This window comes from Scyliorhinus canicula, chromosome 2 (genome assembly GCF_902713615.1).
Source record: "Scyliorhinus canicula chromosome 2, sScyCan1.1, whole genome shotgun sequence".
Taxonomy (NCBI): Eukaryota; Metazoa; Chordata; class Chondrichthyes; order Carcharhiniformes; family Scyliorhinidae; genus Scyliorhinus; species Scyliorhinus canicula.
The window spans coordinates 102,604,671-102,625,648 of record NC_052147.1 but is presented as its reverse complement, the minus strand read 5'-3'; the positions used below and the strand labels follow the sequence as shown (position 1 = coordinate 102,625,648).

The following is a 20,978-nucleotide window of genomic DNA, read 5'->3' as shown; positions in this document are numbered from 1 at the left end:
GGGGAGGCTGGTACAGGAATTGAACCGTGCTGCTGGCCTGCCTTGGGTCTGCTTTAAAATCCAGCTCTTTAGCCCTGTGCCAAACCAGCCCCAAACAAGTACCGAAAGACGTGCTTTTCTTTAATTTGGACATTCTAAATTCTCCCTCTGTGTACCCGAACATGCACCGGAATGTGGCGACTAGGGGATTTTCATAGTAGCTTCATTGCAGTATCAATGTACGCCTACTTGTGACAATAAAGATTATTATTATTAGTCACTGATATATCCAACAAGGAATTCAGGTGGAACTTCTTTTTACAGACCGGTTAGGATGTGGAAATCACGGCCACATGAAGTGATTGAGGGAATAGCATAGATGGGCGTTACAGCAGAAAACCACACAAATCATTGTATTGGGTCTATGCTGGTGTTTATGTCCCACACAAGACTCTTCCCCCCCCCCCCCCCCCCCCCTCCCCCCACCCCCTTCAGTAGTCCCTTCACCAGACCCAATCGGCATATTTTTGTACTCCTTTCTCTCTCGTGTGTTTACCCAAATGCATTTACGCCGGTCCACTCAATGACCCCAGGTGGTAGAAGGAAGCTGGATAAGGGAGAAAGGAACAGAGGTTATGCTGATGGGGTTAGATGAAGGAAGATGGAAGGAGATTTGTGTGGAGCATAACCACCAGCCTGGATCCGTCGGGCCGATTGGCCAGGTTTTGTGCTGTGCATGTATTGGAAAAGATTCTCCATCCTTCGCCCAAGAGGAGCCAGCCATGGGTTAAAACCCTTGTTCCAAGTGAGGTCTTGCAAGAAGCGAGGCCTTGAGCGAGGACTCTGACTTTCTCCATCCTAGCAGCCATTTTGTTTAATTCATTCTTGGCTGCTGGCATCACAGGCAAGGCCAGTATTTATTGTCCAACCCTCACTGCCCTCGAGACGGTGGTGCCGTGTCGCCCTTCGTGAACCGCTGATGTGTGGATGCTCCAACATTCTGTGAGTATTTAAATTTTTTTTTAAAAATCAAGTATCGGTGGACTAGCCTGTACTGTCATGTGATACCTGTACTGTCACTCCCATCTTCACCCAGAACAACACAACCCTCTCGGTCCCAGCTGCATATCAGCATCGCTCAGCTGCAATGTGTTACTATGTCAAGAGCCACAGTTTCCTGTCAACGCCCAAACCTACAGCTTCAGACAAGCCTTGCAGATATCTGTTGTTAAGCTCTCAAAAGTCTAAACATTGCACGGATTCCATCACCACAACCCCCTCCCCCACCCCATTTTGTTATTGAAAGTTTGCAGTAAGCTTCCATTCTCGGTCAACAACAACTCACATTCACATATTCACTTTAATAAAGTAAAACATCCCGAGGCACGAGTGTTACAAACACTTGACTCGAAACTACTAAAGCTATTCAGAGAGCTGATCAAAACTCTGGTCAAAGTGGTAGTTTTGTGCAGTGTCTTAGAGGGGAAAGGGAGGTAGAGAAATAGAGTTAAAAAAATAGTTTAAAATATATATTTTACAGGGTGTGAGCTGTGCTAGTTAGGCCAACATTTTTTGCCCATCCCTAATTGCCCTTGAGAAGGTGGTGATGAGCCACCTTCTTGAACCACTGCAGTCCATGTCGACAAACTCCAGAGTTTGGGGCCAAGGTTGTTAAAGACGTGGCTGGTGGGGCACAGGGAGCCATGGTCGTGCAAAAGGCCAGAACTAGTGGAACGCAGAAATCGGAGGAGGGTTGTAGGGCTGGAGGAAGTTGCAGCGATAAAGATGGGTAATGCCATGAAGTCATTCAAATTCAAGGACACACATTTTAAAATTGAGTATTGTTGGACAGGGGCACGGGGTAATGGGTGAATGGGACTTGGTACGAGTCAAGAAATGGGCAGTGGAGTCTTGGATCTGCTCAGGTTTAGGGAGGGTGGAAGTTGAGAGGTCATGCAGGAATGCATTGCAAAAAGTCAAGTTTGGTGGGAACAAGACACATGGATGAGGGTATTTGTGAAGTGGCTGAGGCAGAGACCATGTTACAAGGTGGAAGTATTATGATTGGTGAGGACTTGTATTCCAAGCAGATTGGTTTTTTTAAAATGCCAGGGACCTTGTTCTCCAGTGTAACAAACAATGATTGGTATTCAAGCATCAATAATCACACCATTGTCTGTAAATTAGTTATAAGTCTGTAACCAATGTTGCTAGCTGCCTGGTCTCTGAGCTGTAGTCTTCATTTGCATCCAGGTAAAGTATCAACAGTCTATTTTTTGATCACAATAATTTACTTTGAACCAGTTCATGACGGTGCTAGTTTTGATTTGATCGGTTAATGATTTGTCACATGTACCGAAATACAGTGAAAAGTGCTTTTCTGCGGCCAAGAGAATGTACACAGTAGACAAAAATAATAATCAACAAAGTACACTAACAAATAAGTAATTGATTACAGTATGGAACAAGGGTCAAACAAAGCAAATACATGAGCAAGAGCTGCATAAGGCGACATGGATAGTGTTCTTACAGGGACAAATCAGTCTGAGGGAAAGTCGCTGAGGAGTCTTGTAGCTGTGGGGAAGAAGCTGTTCCTATGTCTGGATGTGCGGATCTTCAGACTTCTGTACCTTCTGCCTGATGGGAGGGTCTGGAAGAGGACAAAGCCTGACCAGCTCTGGGAAAGAGGGACTGATGAGCTCTGTTAAAGTGCCAGCACTGGTACAGTAGACTGCCTGGCCTCCTGCTGTGCTCCATGACAGCACAAGTGAATAGCACTGTGGCTTCACAGCGCCAGGGTCCCAGGTTCGATTACCCGCTGGTGCACTGTCTGTGCGCAGTTTGCACGTTCTCCCCATGTCTGCGTGGGTTTCCTCCGGGTGCTCCGGTTTCCTCCCACAGTCCAAAGACGTGCAGGTTAGATGTATTGGCCATGATAAATTGCCCTTAGTGACCAAAAAAAAGGTTAAGAGCCGTTATTGGGTTACGGGGATAGGGTAGAAGTGAGGGCTTAATGGGTCGGTGCAGACTCGATGGGCCGAGTGGCCTCCTTCTGCACTGTATGTATGTATCTATGTAAAACATGTATGCAAGGTAAGAAATCAACAGGAAAAGGCTACTGAGCCCAGAGACATATTGCACCATAACCTGCAATATATTCATTCAGATATTCACCCTTTTGAACCAATTAATATTTGGCTTCTAACACCGTACGCAATTCCTTCATTCTGGAACCTTCCTTCCTCATTCATAATTTTCTTATTTAAACCTGTGTTCTCTGTTCCCTTAATTTTAGCATAACTGACCCAGTCAGTCTTCTCTTACTAAGTTTCAGTGAGGTTATACGCCAATCCCTCACGGTCGCCACAAAAATAAAAAACAGGGTTCAATAACCTTAATCTTTCGCCTCATAAGACAAAGTAATATTTGACAAAGGCGGGGCTTATTCAGGGTCAGAGTTCAACTCAAAGCAGAGCTCGCTAAAGAAACAACAAATAGACACTGCAACTGAATGGCAATTGTTTTTAATTGATTGATACACTACATGGGTGTTAAACTTGCAGAACTTGAGGTCACTCTGCACGGCCAATGGGAGACCTCTTATTCTAATTACTTATCAACTTGGTCACTGGAAAACCATTACCACACTGAAGAGTGTCCAATGCAATTCGCAGAAATATCTGCCCCTACCTTTAGGGTTTCTGTTTGTTCAAGAAGGATTTTGCAACGCACCTCAATCTGTTGAGTGTCAGCTGTCGCCCCACTGGTAGCACTCTTGCTTCAGAGTCATAATAGTCAATGGGCAAATAGTGGGTTCATGTCCCACTCCAGAAACATGAGCCCATAATCCCAGCCGACACTCAGTGCAGGATGGAGGGGGTGCTGCACTGTTGGCGGTGCTGTCATTTGGGTGAGCCGTTACACCAAGGCAAGTGGATATGAAAGAATCTACAAGATTCTACTTTCAAGGCCAATGGAGCCTTGGCCAAAATTCACCCGTCGGCCCACAACACTAAAGCTGGTCATCCTCTCATTGCTGTTTGTGGGTGCTTGCTGTCCACAAATTGACAGCTGCATTTTCCTGCATGACAACAGTGAATGCATTTCAAAAGTAGTTCAGAAATGTGGATAGCAGGAGCAGCACGGTGGTGCCGTGGTTAGCACTGCTGCCTCATGGTACTGAGGGCCCGAGTTCGATCCCGGCCACGGCTCACTTGTTGGTGTGGAGTTTGCACATTTTCCTCGTGTCTGCGTGGGTCTCACCCCCACAATCCAAAGATGTGCAGGGTGGGTGGATTGGCCACGCTAAATTGCCCCTTAATTGGAAGGAAACATTTAATTAATGCAAGTCTTTGATTTTCTTAACCTAATGCCAGTGGTGCTGAATGGTCCACGGAGTATCTGCTCAGCTTGATCAAACTCTTTACCCGGCAACATTCTGAAAGAGTTAACTGACACAGCTCCAACTAAAAGCCACCAACTAGGCAAGACCAAATCTTTCTAAAAACAGTAACCTACAAAGTGGGTGAGGAAAGATTAGGATTGAGAAGTCTCCAAACGTGGCCTGGCACCTCTGGGAATTCAAAACTAACCTTCAGGACACTGTCCGGCCAATGTAGAATTGCCGTCAAATAAATGTATTTATTAGTAGATTTTCTTTGTTGATGGCGGGGCGGAGGAGGAAATAAAAGGTTGTTTGACCCTCATCTGCCAACTGGGTAATGAGGAGGCTTTTTTTGATTTGCAGTTGGCCTGGGAAGACAATGTGATGGGAGGGTAGATATGTTGGGTGAACGCCAGTTGAAGCGTGAGGTTCAGCAATGGAGTCAGCCAGAGTTTGCAACCTAACACTCCATAGTGACAGGCTGGGATGGCAGCAAATCTGCTCAGCTTAGAAAGCGTTAAAGGTTCCTGATGCCAAGTTGCTGCTCTCTATAAATAGGCAGCATTATGACAAGGGAGAATGCGGAACATTTGCACAGGGAGTCAGGTGGCCTGATGGGTTGCTCCTGTGATGACAGACCGCAGTACAAGATGCCTGCAATGATAAACAGGTTCATTGTGCAACCTGTCTCCTAGCAACGGCAGCCCGGCCCGTCCTCTGAAGTAAAAATCTGGTATTTAGGACAGATGAGACCTCGGTATCGACATGACAAGTGCAGCTTGGAGTAGGGGCTAGGTGATGCTGCTCTCCTTCCCCATCCCCCGCCCTGTGTGACAGCATCACTGCAAGGCCTTTCACAAGAGTCTAGGAATGAGGAACAGCCCGCTGCCTCCCACCCCCCGCCCGCAAAAAAAACTTCCCACTGAGAGAATGACCCAGTGTTGAGAGTTTATGTAAATAAGCGCCGGGCTCAGTGAAACCCCTCGGTGCCGTGAGCAGGCGCAAACAAGCCATGACAAGGGCCTGCACGCGTCGGCCTTCAGGTAGAGGCAGGTCTCCTGTAGACCAGCCCCATCTCCCAGCCGTACAATCTGTCACAGCTACCCGATAGAGAGACCCGACTCTCCCGTGCATTCTCAACAATGCCAGTTTCATGCCAGCTGCGGCCAACATGTTCACATAAACTGTCCCGTCTGTTCTTCAATGACTGAGAGAATCAAATCACACGGATGTGAATTATCACCTTTGTGAGGCGCGCAATTTCTTCCATCGGAACAGGACACGGATAGATCAGGGCTGAGGGAAGAGAAGAAGAGGGATATTGAGGGTCTGGGCGTAGAACTGAAAAGGAGGGGAAATTCCTCGGATAAAAGTGAAACAATCCTGGCACATACCCCAAAGCCTGCTCCTAATTATTTGTTCTCACGTGGTTCTCTCTGAAGCCGAGAGATGTTGGGACTTGATCAGTCAGCTTTTGCTGCTTTTCGAGGGTAACACACCCAAAGCTTGGCCTAGCATCTCAGCCTCTGTTGTTTCTGAAGGCTCTAGCCCTGCACAAATGTTCACCTTTAAATGAACTGGGATTCCCAATTAATTGAGGCCCTCCTCACGTCAATTGCTTCCTTTTTTTTCCTCTCTCGTTCGCTTGCATTTGGGCCAGATTTCTTGGCTAGCACGCCAATCCAGTCCTCCTTACCAGTGGTCCAAATTGACCATCAGGCCAGCTGACAAATCAGCACAATTATTTCCTCCCATGAACCGCGAGAGGTCGCAGGAGAGGAAAGCTTTGTCAAAGGTCATCTGGACTCGAAACGTTAGCTCTTTCTCTCCCTACAGATGCTGCCCGACCTGCTGAGATTTTCCAGCATTTTCTTATTGGTTTCAGATTCCAGCATCCAAAACCTAGGACTTGGCTCCTCCCTTTGCAACTGGATCCTCGACGTTTTGACCCAGAGACCACAATCAGTAAGGATAAACAGCAACACCTCCTCCATGATAGTCCTCAATACCGGAGCCCCCCAAAGGCTGCGTACTTAGCCCCCTACTATACTGCGTGGCAAAACTCCATGTACAAGTTTTCTGATGACATAACCGTAGTGGGTCAGATCTAAAACAACGATGAGTCATAGTACAGGAGGGAGATAGAGAACCTAGTGGCATGGTGTAACAACAACAATCTCTCCCTCAACGTCAGCAAAACTAAAGAGCTGGTCATTGACTTCAGGGAACAAAATATCATACATATCCCTGTCTGTATCAATGGTGCTGAGGTGGAGATGGTTGACAGCTTCAAATTCCTAGGTGTGCACATCACCAACAATCTTTCCTGGTCCACCCACGTCGATGATACGGCCAGGAAAGCATAACAGTGCCTATACCTCCTCAGGAAACTAAGGAAATTCAGCGTGTCCACATTGACTCGTATTAATCGTTATAGATGCACCATAGAAAGCATCCTATCTGGCTGCACCACAGTCTGGTTTGGCAACTGCTCAGCCCAAGACCGTAAGTAACTACAGAGAGTTGTGAACACTGCCCAGTCGATCACGCAAACCTACCGCAAATCCATTGACTGTCTACACTTACAACGGCCTTGGGAAAGCGGGCAGCATGAACAATGACCCCTTCCACCCAGGTTATTCTCTCTTCCAACCTCTTCCATCAGACAGGATACAAAAGTCTGAGAACACACACTAATAGGTTCAAAAACAGCTTCTTCCCTGCCGTTACCAGACTCCTGACTGACCTTCTTATGGACTGAACTGATCACTTTACGCACTTCTCTACTGAACAGTACTGCACTCGGTATGCTTCACCCGCTATCTATGTCTTTTCATTGTGCATCTATCGTATGTCCTATGTTTTTTCATGTATGGAACGATCTGTCTGCACTGAACGCAAAACATTACTTTTCACTGTACCTCAGTGCACGTGACAATAACCCCAAATCTTATAGTCATGATCCCTAAGTTTTCAACTTCCCCACAAATTGAAACCTCATGCACTAAATATTTGTAATGGCCCATTTTCAGGGTTGTGGTTCACCACAGGCTTGCACCCATTGCATTAAAGCAGGAAACGTGTAAACTTGATGCTGTCTCCTCATTTACCCAGTTGGAGCCTTGGTCAGAGTGAGGCCTGTGCTAATGGCTGCCTCAGCACTCCGCAGGTGGCTGAGCAACTTGCGTTGATAGCGTATGCTGGAGGCGGCCTGCTCTTCTTAATGCAGACTGTCCAGCTTCAAGGGGAACTGCATTTAGTGGAAGTTACTGACACTGACAGCATGTAGGAGCTGACCACAACGGGCCAGGGAGCAGTGGTTCACTGAGAGAGTGCTGGAGGCTTTAGTCATAGAGGTGGACAGGAAGAAAGTGGTCATTTGCCCACAATCGTGATGGTGGGAATAAACAGAAGGCTCTCAAAGAACAGTGTCTGAAGGAAAAAGGAAGCAAGTGGCAGGGAACCTAATGCAAGGAATCTGAACCCAGGCACCTGGCAGCAGAGTTGGAAGAAACCTAACGACCTGCAGATGATCAAGGACAGCGAATGAATTATCAAATGGCCCTCACACCTACTGTTTCACCAAATCAATCCTGCAGAATACTCACTGGTTCTCAGGATGCGGGCCTAACACTTAGATACTCCACCTTAGCCTCACACACATTCCAGTAATGCCAGCCTCACATCTAGCTCCAACATTACTCCAGCTGGTCAGATATGGCAGACACCTCATCCCAGCACAGTGCAACACAATCATTGACATTTCGCCCTCTTATCTTGCAGGACACGTTCACCCAGAAATGCCAGGATGTGAGCAGAATGGTTGCGAGTCATCGATGGGCCAGCGTACGAGTTAACGCCGACGGACTTGCAACTGAGAAGCTGCATGCCTGATAGCATTCATGCGTGGTCACTGAAAACAGAGGAGTCCAGCTCTAACTTGGCGGAAGGTATCATGCGGAGTTTGGCCTCTCAGCCTGCCCCTGCCCCATCCCTCCATCCGAGTGGCAGACCCAAGGGCACTGCAACTGCAGCCCCTGTGCCTTTTGTAGCTATTGTGTGGACCCCACCAAATATGTTGGCCTCCCAGCTGTCAGAATTAAGGTTTCAAGGTATAAAACCAATCTAATGAAAAAACTCTGAAGGTCAGAACTGTATTATTTCTAGCACCAGGGTGCTCAGTTGTGCTTAACCTACATGGTTGAAAATAACTGGTATTGATGAATCAGGTAGAATTTATTAAACTAGATTTTTTATTTACTTAACAAGAAGCAGTGAAGAAAACATAGCACCTCTCAAAATCCCCAGGTGCTCATGGTGCAGCCAATGTTACTCTCTCTCTGAACTATGTCCAGAACAATCATACCCCAGAAGCCATGGTATCACTGTGCCAACAAAGATACTGATTCTCTAAGTTTATCCCTCAGTCACTATTTTCGGAGAGGAGTCCAAATTCACTCCTCCTATTGGCTACAAAATGCAAGTCATCTTGTGCCACCCCCTGCAACCTCTGCTTTATGGGTCATAAGCTGAGCCACAGCTCCATTTTGTACTTCCTTATACATAGAACATACAGTGCAGAAGGCCATTCAGCCCATCAAATCTGCACCGACCCACTTAAGCCCTCACTTCCACCCTATCCGCATAACCCAATAACCCCTCCTAACCTTTTTGGACATTAAGGGCAATTTAGCATGGCCAGTCCACCTAACCTGCATGTCTTTGGACTGTGGGAGGAAACCGGAGCACCCGGAGGAAACCCATGAAAAGATATCCCAGAGACGTGCATGCCATTACAAACAAATGGCCTTCCAGATACAGGAAAGCCATGAATAAAGTTGCATTCTCTTGTCAACACATTTTAACTTCAGCCTCACCAATATCAGAAACTAAGGGTTCCCCTCTGGTACAGATCAATTAAAGCAATACATTGTTGTTTAAAGATAAAATGTCTTATTAATTTCACAATGTTTTTAGTCATTCATTCAAACTGATTTCTTTTTAAAGTACCTAATTATATTGTGGCCATTAAGGCTCACACAGCAACTTCAGCTCCAGGCTCAAAGGAACTTAGTCAGAAAATAATTTTGTTTCATCACTAACAATAGCTTTCTTGTAAATCATTCCAAATAACAGAAATACAAACCCAACCATTCAAAAGTGGTTAAGGAAAAAATTCCAAATACGTTACAGATTCAAAAAGTGGGTAGAATTATCAAAATCATACACAGCGAGAATGACCAACACTCGTTGGCAAATCGAGGAACACACAACACCTTGAAAAACACCGCCCTGTGCTTCCAGAGATAGCAATAGTAGAGGTTAGCCTAAATAGTTTTACCTACACCTGGGCGCCTGGCCCTTTAAATTACACTAATTTTGAGAGCCTCATGCAGCTGGAGGCATGTCCTTTGGTGAATGATAAGGGAATGGCTCCAGTGGACCAGATTGTCAAATGTGAATACAGATCAGCCAATAAGGCAGTTAGACATCACAATCTGGTAAGGGTGTTCCCGTGCAGTACCCTTTGCAATATTTGGCATGCCCCAAGCTGCACCGGAAGCAGTCAGAGGCACTGCGCACCCCAACCAGAGGGTCCCATGAAACAATATGACATTCAAATCGTCATGAAACAAGCCACATTATTCTATTCTTTTGAAATCGCTAAAGATTTCCCAACTTTACAGCTCTTCTCCCAAGTTCTTTCGAAGCCCTTCATAACGTGACATCATGTGCAGTGCAGTTTGAAATGCTCCTGGGACTGAGATATTTAATCGTTCAGGTCATTCACAAGCTCATCCAAAGCTCTGCAGCCGGTATCTTATCTATAACAAGTCCTGTTACCCCTTAACCTTCTGCTTACTGACCCACGTCATCTCTTGGTTTAGCAATGCCTGGATTTTAAAAATTCTCAACCTAGTTTTCAAATCCAGCCGTGGCCTCACTCCTCCCTCCTCCGGCCCCACAACCCTTTGAGATCTCAACACTCCTACAATTTTTCCCCCCTTGCGCAAGCCCAGTTTTTATTACTATTGCAAGCGAGCTTTTAGCTGCCCTGTCTTAGAATTCTGTCCCTAAATCTTTCTGTCTCTCTCTTTCATCTCCTTTAAAACCCTCATCAAACCTATTCTTTGACCAGGTTTTTGGTTACCTGTCCTCAATTGTCTCCTTATGTGGCTCCATGTCAAATTTGGTCCGACTACATGACCAGAAAAAAAAAACTGGGGCTTTTTGCAAGCCTAGAACGCTTACAGCACAGAAGGAGGCCATTTGGCCCATCATATACGTGCTGGTACCACACAAGAATGACTCAACTACCCCACTCCCTCATCTTTTACCCTTAACCATGAAGAAAAATGTTTTCTTCATTTAACTAATTCCCTTTTGAAAGCCACAACTGGATCAGCCTGTGCCACACACTCGGGCTGGGCATTCTGTATTCCAACCACTCGCTGGGTACAAAACGTTTTTCCTCATATTGGCAAAAGGCATTCACCTCAAATCCATGTCCTCTGGTTCTCAACATTTCCACCAATGCTTTTTGAACCACTTTCTCGACCTATTCTGTACCTTCAACTATTTGTGCATTTATACACCCAGGGTTTCCACCTGTATGCTTGCGGCCTTCCATGACCGATGGGCACCGCAGAGGTTGCAGTGCATTAACTCTACTCAAAATGTAATTTTAATGCAATTTGTTAAGTTTCTGGTAATGTTTTTATTTTATTTTATCATGCCCCTTTAAGAGGACGTTAATTAGTTATTCTGTTTGTTAGTTAATTTGTTTAATTGGTATACTCAGAAGAGTATACACCGAGGTCCCTCTGCTCCTGCACCCCCTTTGGAATTGTAACCTTTTTTATATTGCCTATCCTCGTTCCTCCTCCCAAAATGAATCACTTCTCAACATCCTCTTCATCTGTCACACGTATGCCCATTCCACCAGCCTTGCCATGCCCTCTTGAAGTCTTTCACTATACTCCTCACAGCTCACAAGTTTTATATTTTCTGTAAATTTTGAAATTGTGCCCTACACACCCAGATTTAGGTCATTAATATAGATTGAGAAAAACAGTAATCCCATTACCGACTCCTGGGAACCTCCCTACTGTATTCCTGCCTTCCCTCTGAAAAACAACCGTTCATCGCTACTGAGTTTCCACTCAGCCCATCTCACACCCCTTTTACTCCTTGGGCTTCAAAACTGCTGACAAGCCTGTCATGTGGTACTTTCTGAACTGTCTTCTGGAAACCCATGTGCACCACATCAACTAAATTACCCCTGTCAACCCTCTCTGCGATATCATTGAAAAACACAACGATCAATTTCCAATATAAATACAGATTCCTGTTTTGATCCATATGTCACACCTGGATGGATCTCCCGGCCCAGGACACCAAAATACAACGGGATGCGAAAACCTACCAGTCGATGCTAATCCTTTGAAGATGCAAGCGAGGAGCACCAGCAGAAGCAACGTTACTCGGTGTGGCCTGTGGCTCTTCTGCCCAACCATCCCATTGCACATTTTCCAGCCCAAGTGACTAAGGCGGTTCTCCAAAAGTTTCAAACTGTGCCAGGAAGGGAGGGAAAAGAAAACAGAAATGGTTAGTGTGCCAGTAAGTCCAAGACAAAAGAAGGAAGTGTGAATTTGCATTTATTTATAAACTCCTCTTCATGATCATAGAATGTCCCAAAGTGAATTAAATACTTATGAAGTGCAGTCACTCGTAAAAAGCCAAGAAGCATAGCAGTCAATTTGCATACAGCCAATTCAAGATACAGCAAATTAATAATGTCTAGATAATCTGCTTTAATCTTTTATCTCTCTTTGCAACAAATATTAGCATGAACTCCCTTGCTTTTCTTCAAAATGGTGCCCGGCATTCTTTACCTCCACCCAAGAGCCTTGGTTTAATGTCTCATCTGAAAAGATGGTATCTCCAATGGTGCTGCACTCTCTCGGGATTGCAGTGCCACCATCAGCTGACAAGAAGTGTTCAAGTCTCTGGAATGGGATTTAAACCCACAACATCCCTGACTCACTGATAAGAACACAATCACTGGGCCACAGTTCAATCAACTTGTAGATGGGTCTGATTTCGAGAGTCCCTCTGTAGAGGAGCCCTGGACCAACATCTCAGGCACAGACTGCGTACGTGAACATAATTATTCCGCTGCATCCCCTCCAAAGCAGCAAGTTGCACTTACGTTGCAGCTCCAACGTAAAGAGACAGGCCAATCTCTGGAATTCCCTTCCTAAACCTCTTTCAGGGAGGGAGTTGCAGGGTTCAGGGCTGAGGCCATGGAAGGAACTGCAGCCAATGATGGGGCAAAGGGAGGAGAGGATAGAGAGAATGAAAATGTTAGAGATTAGAGCCAGAACTGGAGCCCAACACTGACCGTTGTTGTTCCGTTACATTGAGTCTAAGAGCTTTGATCTGTGACAACAAGGATGTCCTCCTTTGACTTGCATAACAATCCCATTATTAACAGCTGCTTTTTCATTTCAGACTCCATCCTGTATAATTGGAGGAAGGTTATAGCATGATGTGAAGATGAGGCAGAGGATTTTAAATCGCTGCATTAGGTTGCAGCGATGAAACGGATGCAGCTAATGGCCGAACAAGACTTTGGCCTGGACTTTTAGGAGGGTAGGCTTTCGCTTCCTACAATCCGAAAGGTCAGTGGAGAAGGCTGTTGACACTGGCTGCCCCGCAGTCACTTAATGTTCAAAAGAGCTATAATCGACTGGAGATGGGACTTCCACCCCTTACTTGAGAGAAAGTCCCAACTCGGAGAGCTGCCTAGTCCCTGCAGCACCAGAAACTGCAGTGGACAGAACTGGGACTGCAAGCAATCCCCTGAGTCTAAGATCCTGGAGTCCAGGATCAGGTTAAGTGCGCGGACTGGAAGAAATGAAATGAAATGAAAATTGCTTATTGGAACGAGTAGGCTTCAAATGAAGTTACTGTGAAAAGCCCCTAGATGCCACGTTCCGGCGCCTGTTCGGGGAGGCTGGTACGGGAATTGAACCGTGCTGCTGGCCTGCCTTGGTCTGGCGTTATGGCAGTGGTTCAGGGGGAAGGACCACCCACAGGGACCAGATCTTGGTAGAGGGCGGGGCTGAGGGAAGGTGGGGATTTCCCAAAGTTTAAAAGAGGATGTTGCTGGAAGCCCTTGCCTCCCTCACTTTCTGCCCGAGGCCCAAGCAGGGTCATTATCTGGGCTGCACCCCTATCCCTGGAGCCCTCCCACAAATGGGAAAATGGAGGCTGGGTGAGTCATTAATTTGCCACTCAAGGGCCTCGATTGAAGCATGAACCACTTTAGGCCTATCACTCACCTATCCCACTGTAACACTGCGGAGAGGGCAGGGTGGGTAGGAGCCCGGTGGGAAGGCTACCCGAGGAATCGTATAGGGTGATACTGCAGAGAGGGAAAGGAGACAGACTCCTGGGTATCTATATTCAAAATATATGCTCGATTAGCTTCTAGCCTGAGGCTCACTTCCTGATCGCTCCTGCATCTTGTTGGTAGCACCAAAACAAATTAACTGTTGCCCAGTTTGCCTCCGAGATATCAAGCGCACTGCAGCAGGATGAGAAAACAACTGTTGAAATGGGTTCTATGGCTTATATCCTTATTGTCACAGATCAAAGTTCTGAACTGAAACAACACTCGGGGTCAATGTTGGTCAACCCCCCTGGATTCCTAGAAATCAAAGTATCAATTGAGAAACTTTATCTCTAAAATTAATCCTGAAGGAATTTTCCAGAGCCTCCCCCCACTTCCCTTGTTCTCTGGTGCTTCAAGTAGAATTGTCCTTCTCACATACACAAAAGGCCGTGGGTTCAAGGCCCTCCCCAACACATAATCTCGGCACTTCAGCTGTGTTACTGAGGGAGTGTTGTTGTTTGGAAGAGTTATGTTAAACCGAAACCCCCGTCTGCCCTCTCAGGTTAGGCATAAAAAGGTCCTGTGGCACTATTCAAACAGCAGGCAGAGTTTTCCAAGATAGCCTGGTCAATATTCATTCCTCAACTATCACTGGGCCATAGGAACAGGAGTAGGCCATTCAGCCTCTCGAGGCTGTCCTGCCAATCAATGGGATCATGGTTGATTTGTGGCCTAACTCCATATATCTGCCTTTGGTCCATATCCCTTATTATTTTTGCTTAACAGAAATCCATCTCAGATTTAAAATTAACAACAGATTATCTGACCAGTGTGTCATTACCATTTGTAGTAGGGCCTGGTTGCGCACCAACTGGCAGCCACATTTCATACCTTACTTCAAAAACATACTTTGGCTATAAAACTCTTTGGGACATCATAAGGTTGTGACAGGCAGTATTTTTAAAAACCCTTTCTTACTTTAACACAGCCACTAGATCAAACAGAGATGTGAACAAACAGGCAGGGCAGCTTAAAAAAAGATGGTTTCCAGGAAACAGCCTCATCTGCAGTGGAACTCACAGCTTCCCGACAAAAATTCAAGAAGGATTTCACAGAGACAGAAATAAAAATTGCAACATGCAAGGACTGGGAACAGAGAGAGAGAGACGCACACAGTGATTAAGACACAATTAAATATGACGTGGGCATAAGTGCAGCCTACACAAAGTATGAGTAACTGCTTGGAAGTGAAACAGTCTGTTCTGCTTTCTCGTTTTCAGAGGCTTCCCACGGCCCAGTCGACTCACGTTCAGCTGGGAAGATTCGAAATTACAGAACAAATAATCCAACTTCTTTCTCCAAGCAATACAACTCACTTTCACAAAAATATCCGCCAACGGAATTTAGGAAAACCCCAATACAAGAGTCCAAACGCGACTGATACATACACAGGTTGAGTAGGGTTCCTCTGTGAGATTCCCACAGTACAAAATTGAAATAAAAATAACAACCAGAAGGCATAAACACTGTTCCCACCACAATAACCCCCCTCCCCCCCAAACCCTTGGTTGTAATCCAGTGCAGATTGTTACTTTGAAAGCTTTCTCTTTATCATCGTTGGTGCGGTTGCACATGAAAGGTGTCTGACCTCGTTATTAGTGCTGCGACTCCCTTGGACAAAACAGTCCCAATTCAGCAAAAATCGATGCCAAGTTGTCAGCAAAAGCATCCAGGGACAGGATGGAGTTCAGCGCGACTGAACCCACACTGTACCTAACCTGGGAACGTTCGATGGGACAGTGCTTTACTTTGCAAAGCGCCGTAGCCCCAAATGACCACAGGCTGCTTTCCCTTTGAAGGGAATGGGCCGGTTAGCTCAGTTGGCTGGTCAGCTGGTTCGTGATGCAGAGTAACGCCAACAGCATGGGTTCAATTTCGTACCAGCTGAAGTTATTCATAAAAGGCCCACCTTCTCAACCTTGCTCCAGGTGTGGTGACCCTCACGTTACATCTGCACCAGTCAGCTCTCCTCCTCAGGGTCTCTGGGACTATGGTGACTTTATTTTACTGGTTTACTTTGTATTTAACCTGTGCTGCATGAAAGGATGCTTTACTCCATTGTGAACCCACACTATACTTGCCTTGGGTGTGTTGGATGCAAAATTGGAACATTCGCCAAGTACAATTAGCGCCAAGAAGAGAGCAACATAAAAATAAGCGATGTGACTGCACCTTCACCGCACCCCCAAAAATGGTGCCAGCTGAGAAACTTTACTGGGATGTGCAACAACGAACTTCACTGGAAAGATCGCAGATTTCACAGTGGGTGAATACCCTGTGGTGGAGAACCGATAACTGCACAATACTTGTTCTGAAGATCTGAAGGTTTGACCAGCTGCTGAGTTCAATGACGTCAGCCATGTCGGGGGTGGGGCACTACTATTGACACTGTCAGAGGCCTCTGGTGGATTGGGCATGCACATGGTTCCAGTGTCCCCGGCTGATGGTGGAAGGGGGGGGGGGGGGGGGGGGGGGGTGGGGACAGGGGAAAGAGGAGGAGGACGTCAACTAGGGTTTCGACTTCTGATACCAAACACTGACTCCATCTGGAAAGCATTCATGCATGAACATGAAATGAAACAAAGAATTAATGGATGAAACAGGCCATTCCGCCAATACACTCCATCAGATACCTGTGCCCCACACAAGCTGCTGTTCAATCCTTCTATCTCTCCTTCGTATATCTGGAAGCTTTGTAACTCACCTCCTGACTCCCCAAAAACTGTCCACCATCTACGGGCACAAGTCGGGGTGTAATGGAATACTCTCCACTTGCCTGGATGGGTGCAGCTCCAACAACACTCAAGAAGCTCGACACCATCCAGGACAAAGCAGCTTGATTAGCACCCCATCCACCGCCTTCAACATCCATTCTCTCCAGCACCGACGAACAGTGGCAGCAGCATGTGCCATCTACAGATGTACTGTAGCAACAGGCCAAGGTTCCTTCAAAAGCACCTTTCAAACCTACACCACAACCATCGAGAAGGACAAGAGCAGCAGATACCTGGGAGCCCCACCACCTGGAGGTTGCCCTCCAAGTCACTCACCACCCTGACTTGGAAATATATCGCTGTCCTTGCACTGTCACTGGATCAAAATCCTGGAACTCCCTCCCTAACAGCTCTGTGGGTGTACCTACACCACATCGGATGCAGCGGTTAAAGAAGACAGCTCACCACCACCTTCTCGGGGGCAATTAGGAATGGGCAATAAATGCTGGCCTAGCCAGCGACGCCTACACCATCTGAAAGAATTTAAAACATCACTTTTTCTTTCAAACACCTTATATTTAATCTTATATAGCCACAGCCCCTTATTCGAGACATCTCAGCTATTGGAAACCATCTATCTACTTTGTCCCATCCTTCAGAATTTGAAACACTCTCCTGCTCACAATCTCCGCTGTGCAGAGAAAATTTATTTTTTTCCTCCAAACAGTATTCTTCCTCATACCGTAGAGCATTTCCTCCAATCCAAGATATCATATTGTCTGTTCAGTGCGATATCCTCTACATTAGAGAGACACATTGCAGACGAGAAGGCAGCTTTGCCAATCAGCTTTGTTCCATCAGCTAGTGCAGCCTAAATTCCCAGTTTATCTTTGCCAGCGTTTAGCCTCATGCGCTTGGCATTCCGGTGAACAGTTTACACCCAATTTATGACCCGAGCTGTCCACAGATCTACAGAGAGGCTCCAGCCTTGGCTCAGTAAGTAGTACTCTAACCTCAAAGTCAGAATATGATGGGTTGCAGTCCGCAACCCCAGTGAATTGAGCCTATAATCCAGGCGTGCATCCTCTCGTGCAGCATTGAGGGAGTGCTGCAGTGCTATCCTTCTAGTGGGACATTTAACTGAGTTCTCTGCTGTCCTCTCAATAAGGGGCTGGTTTAGCTCACCAGGCTAAATCGCTGGCTTTTAAAGCAGACCAAGCAGGCCAGCAGCACGGTTCGATTCCCGTACCAGCCTCCCCGGACAGGCGCCGGAATGTGGCGACTAGGGGCTTTTCACAGTAACTTCATTGAAGCCTACTCGTGACAATAAGCGATTTTCATTTTCATAGATGCATAAGACCCCACAACACTATATCCAACACCAGGGGAGGACTCCCCAGGGGTCCTCCCGCCCTTGACCAACAGCCCGCAAGCACATAGGATCTGCTGTCTGTGGGAGTTTCCGGTGTGCAAATTGGCTGCTGTGTTTCCTACATTACAACAGTGACCACACTCCAGCAGCACTTCACTGGTTGCAAAGCCAATGTCTTGAAGTTGTGAAAACTGTTACACACTGTAAAAGCAACCTTCTGCCTCCTCCTCGACCCTACCCGGAGAACTGTTGACAAGTGCCCCCTTTCAACACTGAAAGCTGGCTGACCGAATATGCTTTGAAAATTTGACCTGGTTTTTATTTTAAACCATCTCTGCATCTTAGAAATCAGCCCAGCTCCTAACCTGAAAATGGCTGTGATGATGAGTGGGCGGTTCCTCGTCTGTTCATGTGGCACTATTTTAACAGAACCATTGGTCCATTGTGCTTAAATGGGTCAACACCCTCCACATTATGACAGGCAGGCAGCGCCGTACAGTCCAAGAGAGAGTGGGTGCACTTCATATCGCTTGGGGGGTATTTAGATTAAATTGTTGACTTTCCACCGGCGGTGACAGCCACGTTTAAAACTTTGGTACAAAAAGGAGCCCATGTTATCCAGGCCGTTGAAGGCAATGTTACAAGTGAATGTTAAACGGCCGTGGCGGTGGCGCACATCAAGACAAGTCACACCCACTGCACCCAGCTGCCAGTTCCCAGATTTGCTGCCGAGCTATTCCTTTCCCAGTTCCGGGATGACCCCGGGGCCGATCAGCAGAATTTAGTAAACCAAACAGATCTGTCATTTTGTCCAATGAGTGTGCGTTGATCTGGACAAAGAATGGAAACGCGACCCAGACACTATAATATCCTTGGGAATCAGGGTTAACCATGGATTGTTTTCCAACGCAAGGGTTGTTCCGGTATAGACCGAAAGGCCAATAGCAATTTTAAAAAGAGTTTATCAAACTCTTGTGTAACTGGATCCTCTTCTAGGTTCGCCTGAAGTTCTGAGGAAATCATTTCAACATTCACGCATAAAAGGCACAAACGAGTTGCATCTGATCTGGCAGCAAATATTTCCTTTCAGAAATGTGAACACTCAATCGCCATTTAAAAATGTCTGTGAAGTAGAAATATTATGATATAGGTCGACCAAAGTTTTAATTTATTTGATCTTAAACAACACAACTGCAGTAACATCAGTGACAGGCTTCCCGGGTCAATCATGCTAGGACAAACTCGGTTGATCCTCATTCACGCTACCCAGTTCCTCTAGCTGTCGCAGCGATCTGGAAAAGTCAACAGATAGAGCTGGCAACTAGAACCGAGCCAGGCCGAGCTGAGATTGACCCATCCGAAACTGACCAGGTCCCCCAAAGTCTGCTGAGCTGCTACTGATCGCCTATAACTGACCAGGTCCCCGCAAAGCCAGGCCTAGCTGCTATTGACCATCTGAAACTGACCAGGTCCCTCGCAAAAAACAGGACAATCTGACCATCTGAAACTGATCAGCCCCCCCCCCCAAATAAAAAGTCTGGCCGAGCTGCTATTGACCGCCTGCAACTGTCCAGGTCCCCGCAGAACCAGGCCTAGCTGCTGTTGACCACCTGAAACTGACCAGGTCCCTCGCAAAAAAACAGGCCGAGTTGTTCTTGACCATCTGAAACTGACCAGGTCCCCGCAGAGACAGGCCGAATTGCTCTTGACCATCTGAAACTGACCAGGTCCCCGCAGAGACAGGCCGAACTGCTCTTGACCATCTGAAACTGACCAGGTCCCCGCAGAGACAGGCCGAATTGCTCTTGACCGCCTGAAACTGACCAGGTCCCAGCAAAGCCAGGCCGAGCTGAAAGTGACAAAGAAAGGCTAGTGTTGAAACTTACCCCCGAGTACAGCGATCGCCCGATTGCAGCTCAGAGCGACATTCACATTGTATCCATTGCCAGACACGCACAGGAGTCTCTATCCCAGGGAATGGGGTCGTGTATCCGATTGCAAAATGTATCAGGATTCCAAAATGTATCCGGCCGCCAGTGTAGCCGAGCAGGGGCCGTATATCCGATCGCTAATGTATCCAATCGCACCTCCACTGCTCACTTCCTCCTCCAAACATCTCTCAGCAACTGCACTCGTCACAACTTCCACCAATAAGGAGGCCGGGTCAAATCGGTCATGTTTTGGGTTTGCAATCCTTAAAGGGGCAAGACCCTCCTTTTCTTTTAGTTATGAGGAATACATTTTCTGCCTGCGACACTCAGGCAGTTTGCAACAGTGAGGTTATCACAATGGGGCTTCAGTCATCTGTCTAGTAAAGAGCAACGTATATTTCAGTTCAAACGGCAGCTTGAGGTGGTTATACCACTCCTAATTAACAGACCTACGCATTCTGTCTTCCGGGATTCGAGTTCCGCGCCAGAGCACATAACTCAGACCGGCACTCCCAGCGCCATACTGAGGGAGTGCTGCACTGCCTCTGATGCCACCTTTCAGTTGAAACGTCAAATTGCACGGTCCTATTTAAAGAACAATAGAGGGTTTCTCCCAGGTGATATAGTCAATATTTATCCCTCAACCAGCATCACATCCAGTTTACCCGGCCATTATCTCATGTCCTTGAGATCTTGCTCTACACAAATTGGTTCCTACCTCATCTTTATGAGACTGTTAGTCCTCACTTTCAGAGCTGTGTTTGGACCATATCATTTCTGGTTTTTTTTATTCTATTGTGGGAGGTAGCTGGGTCAGCATTTATTGTTCTAATTACCCCAAGGGTCTGCCTGTGGATCTGGACCAGGTCCTTCCCTAAAGGACATTAGAAAACCAGATGGCTTTTTAGGACAATCAAGAATGGTTTTCATGGTGATCGTTTTAATTCCAGATTTTTATTTGTTTCAAATGTCACCATTTAGAACATAGAACAGTACAGCACAGAACAGGCCCTTCGGCCCTCGATGTTGTGCCGAGCCATGATCACCCTACTCAAACCCACATATCCACCCTATACCCGTAACCCAACAACCCCACCCCCTTAACCTTAATTTTTAGGACACTACGGGCAATTTAGCC

General features: G+C 46.6%; 1 protein-coding gene across 1 annotated transcript in view; it reads right to left on the bottom strand.

The window, feature by feature from the left end:
- The window catches only part of susd6 (sushi domain containing 6), a 58,303-nt gene extending 38,055 nt beyond the window's left edge, over nt 1-20,248 (bottom strand). The window contains exons 1-2 of the mRNA XM_038784078.1: nt 19,797-20,248; nt 11,790-11,935 (exon numbers count right to left, since the gene is read on the bottom strand). Coding sequence (XP_038640006.1) covers nt 11,790-11,892 — 103 coding nt within the window. The 5' untranslated portion in view covers nt 11,893-11,935; nt 19,797-20,248. The remainder of the gene's footprint in view (nt 1-11,789; nt 11,936-19,796) is intronic.
- Between the last annotated feature and the right edge of the window lie 730 nt (nt 20,249-20,978).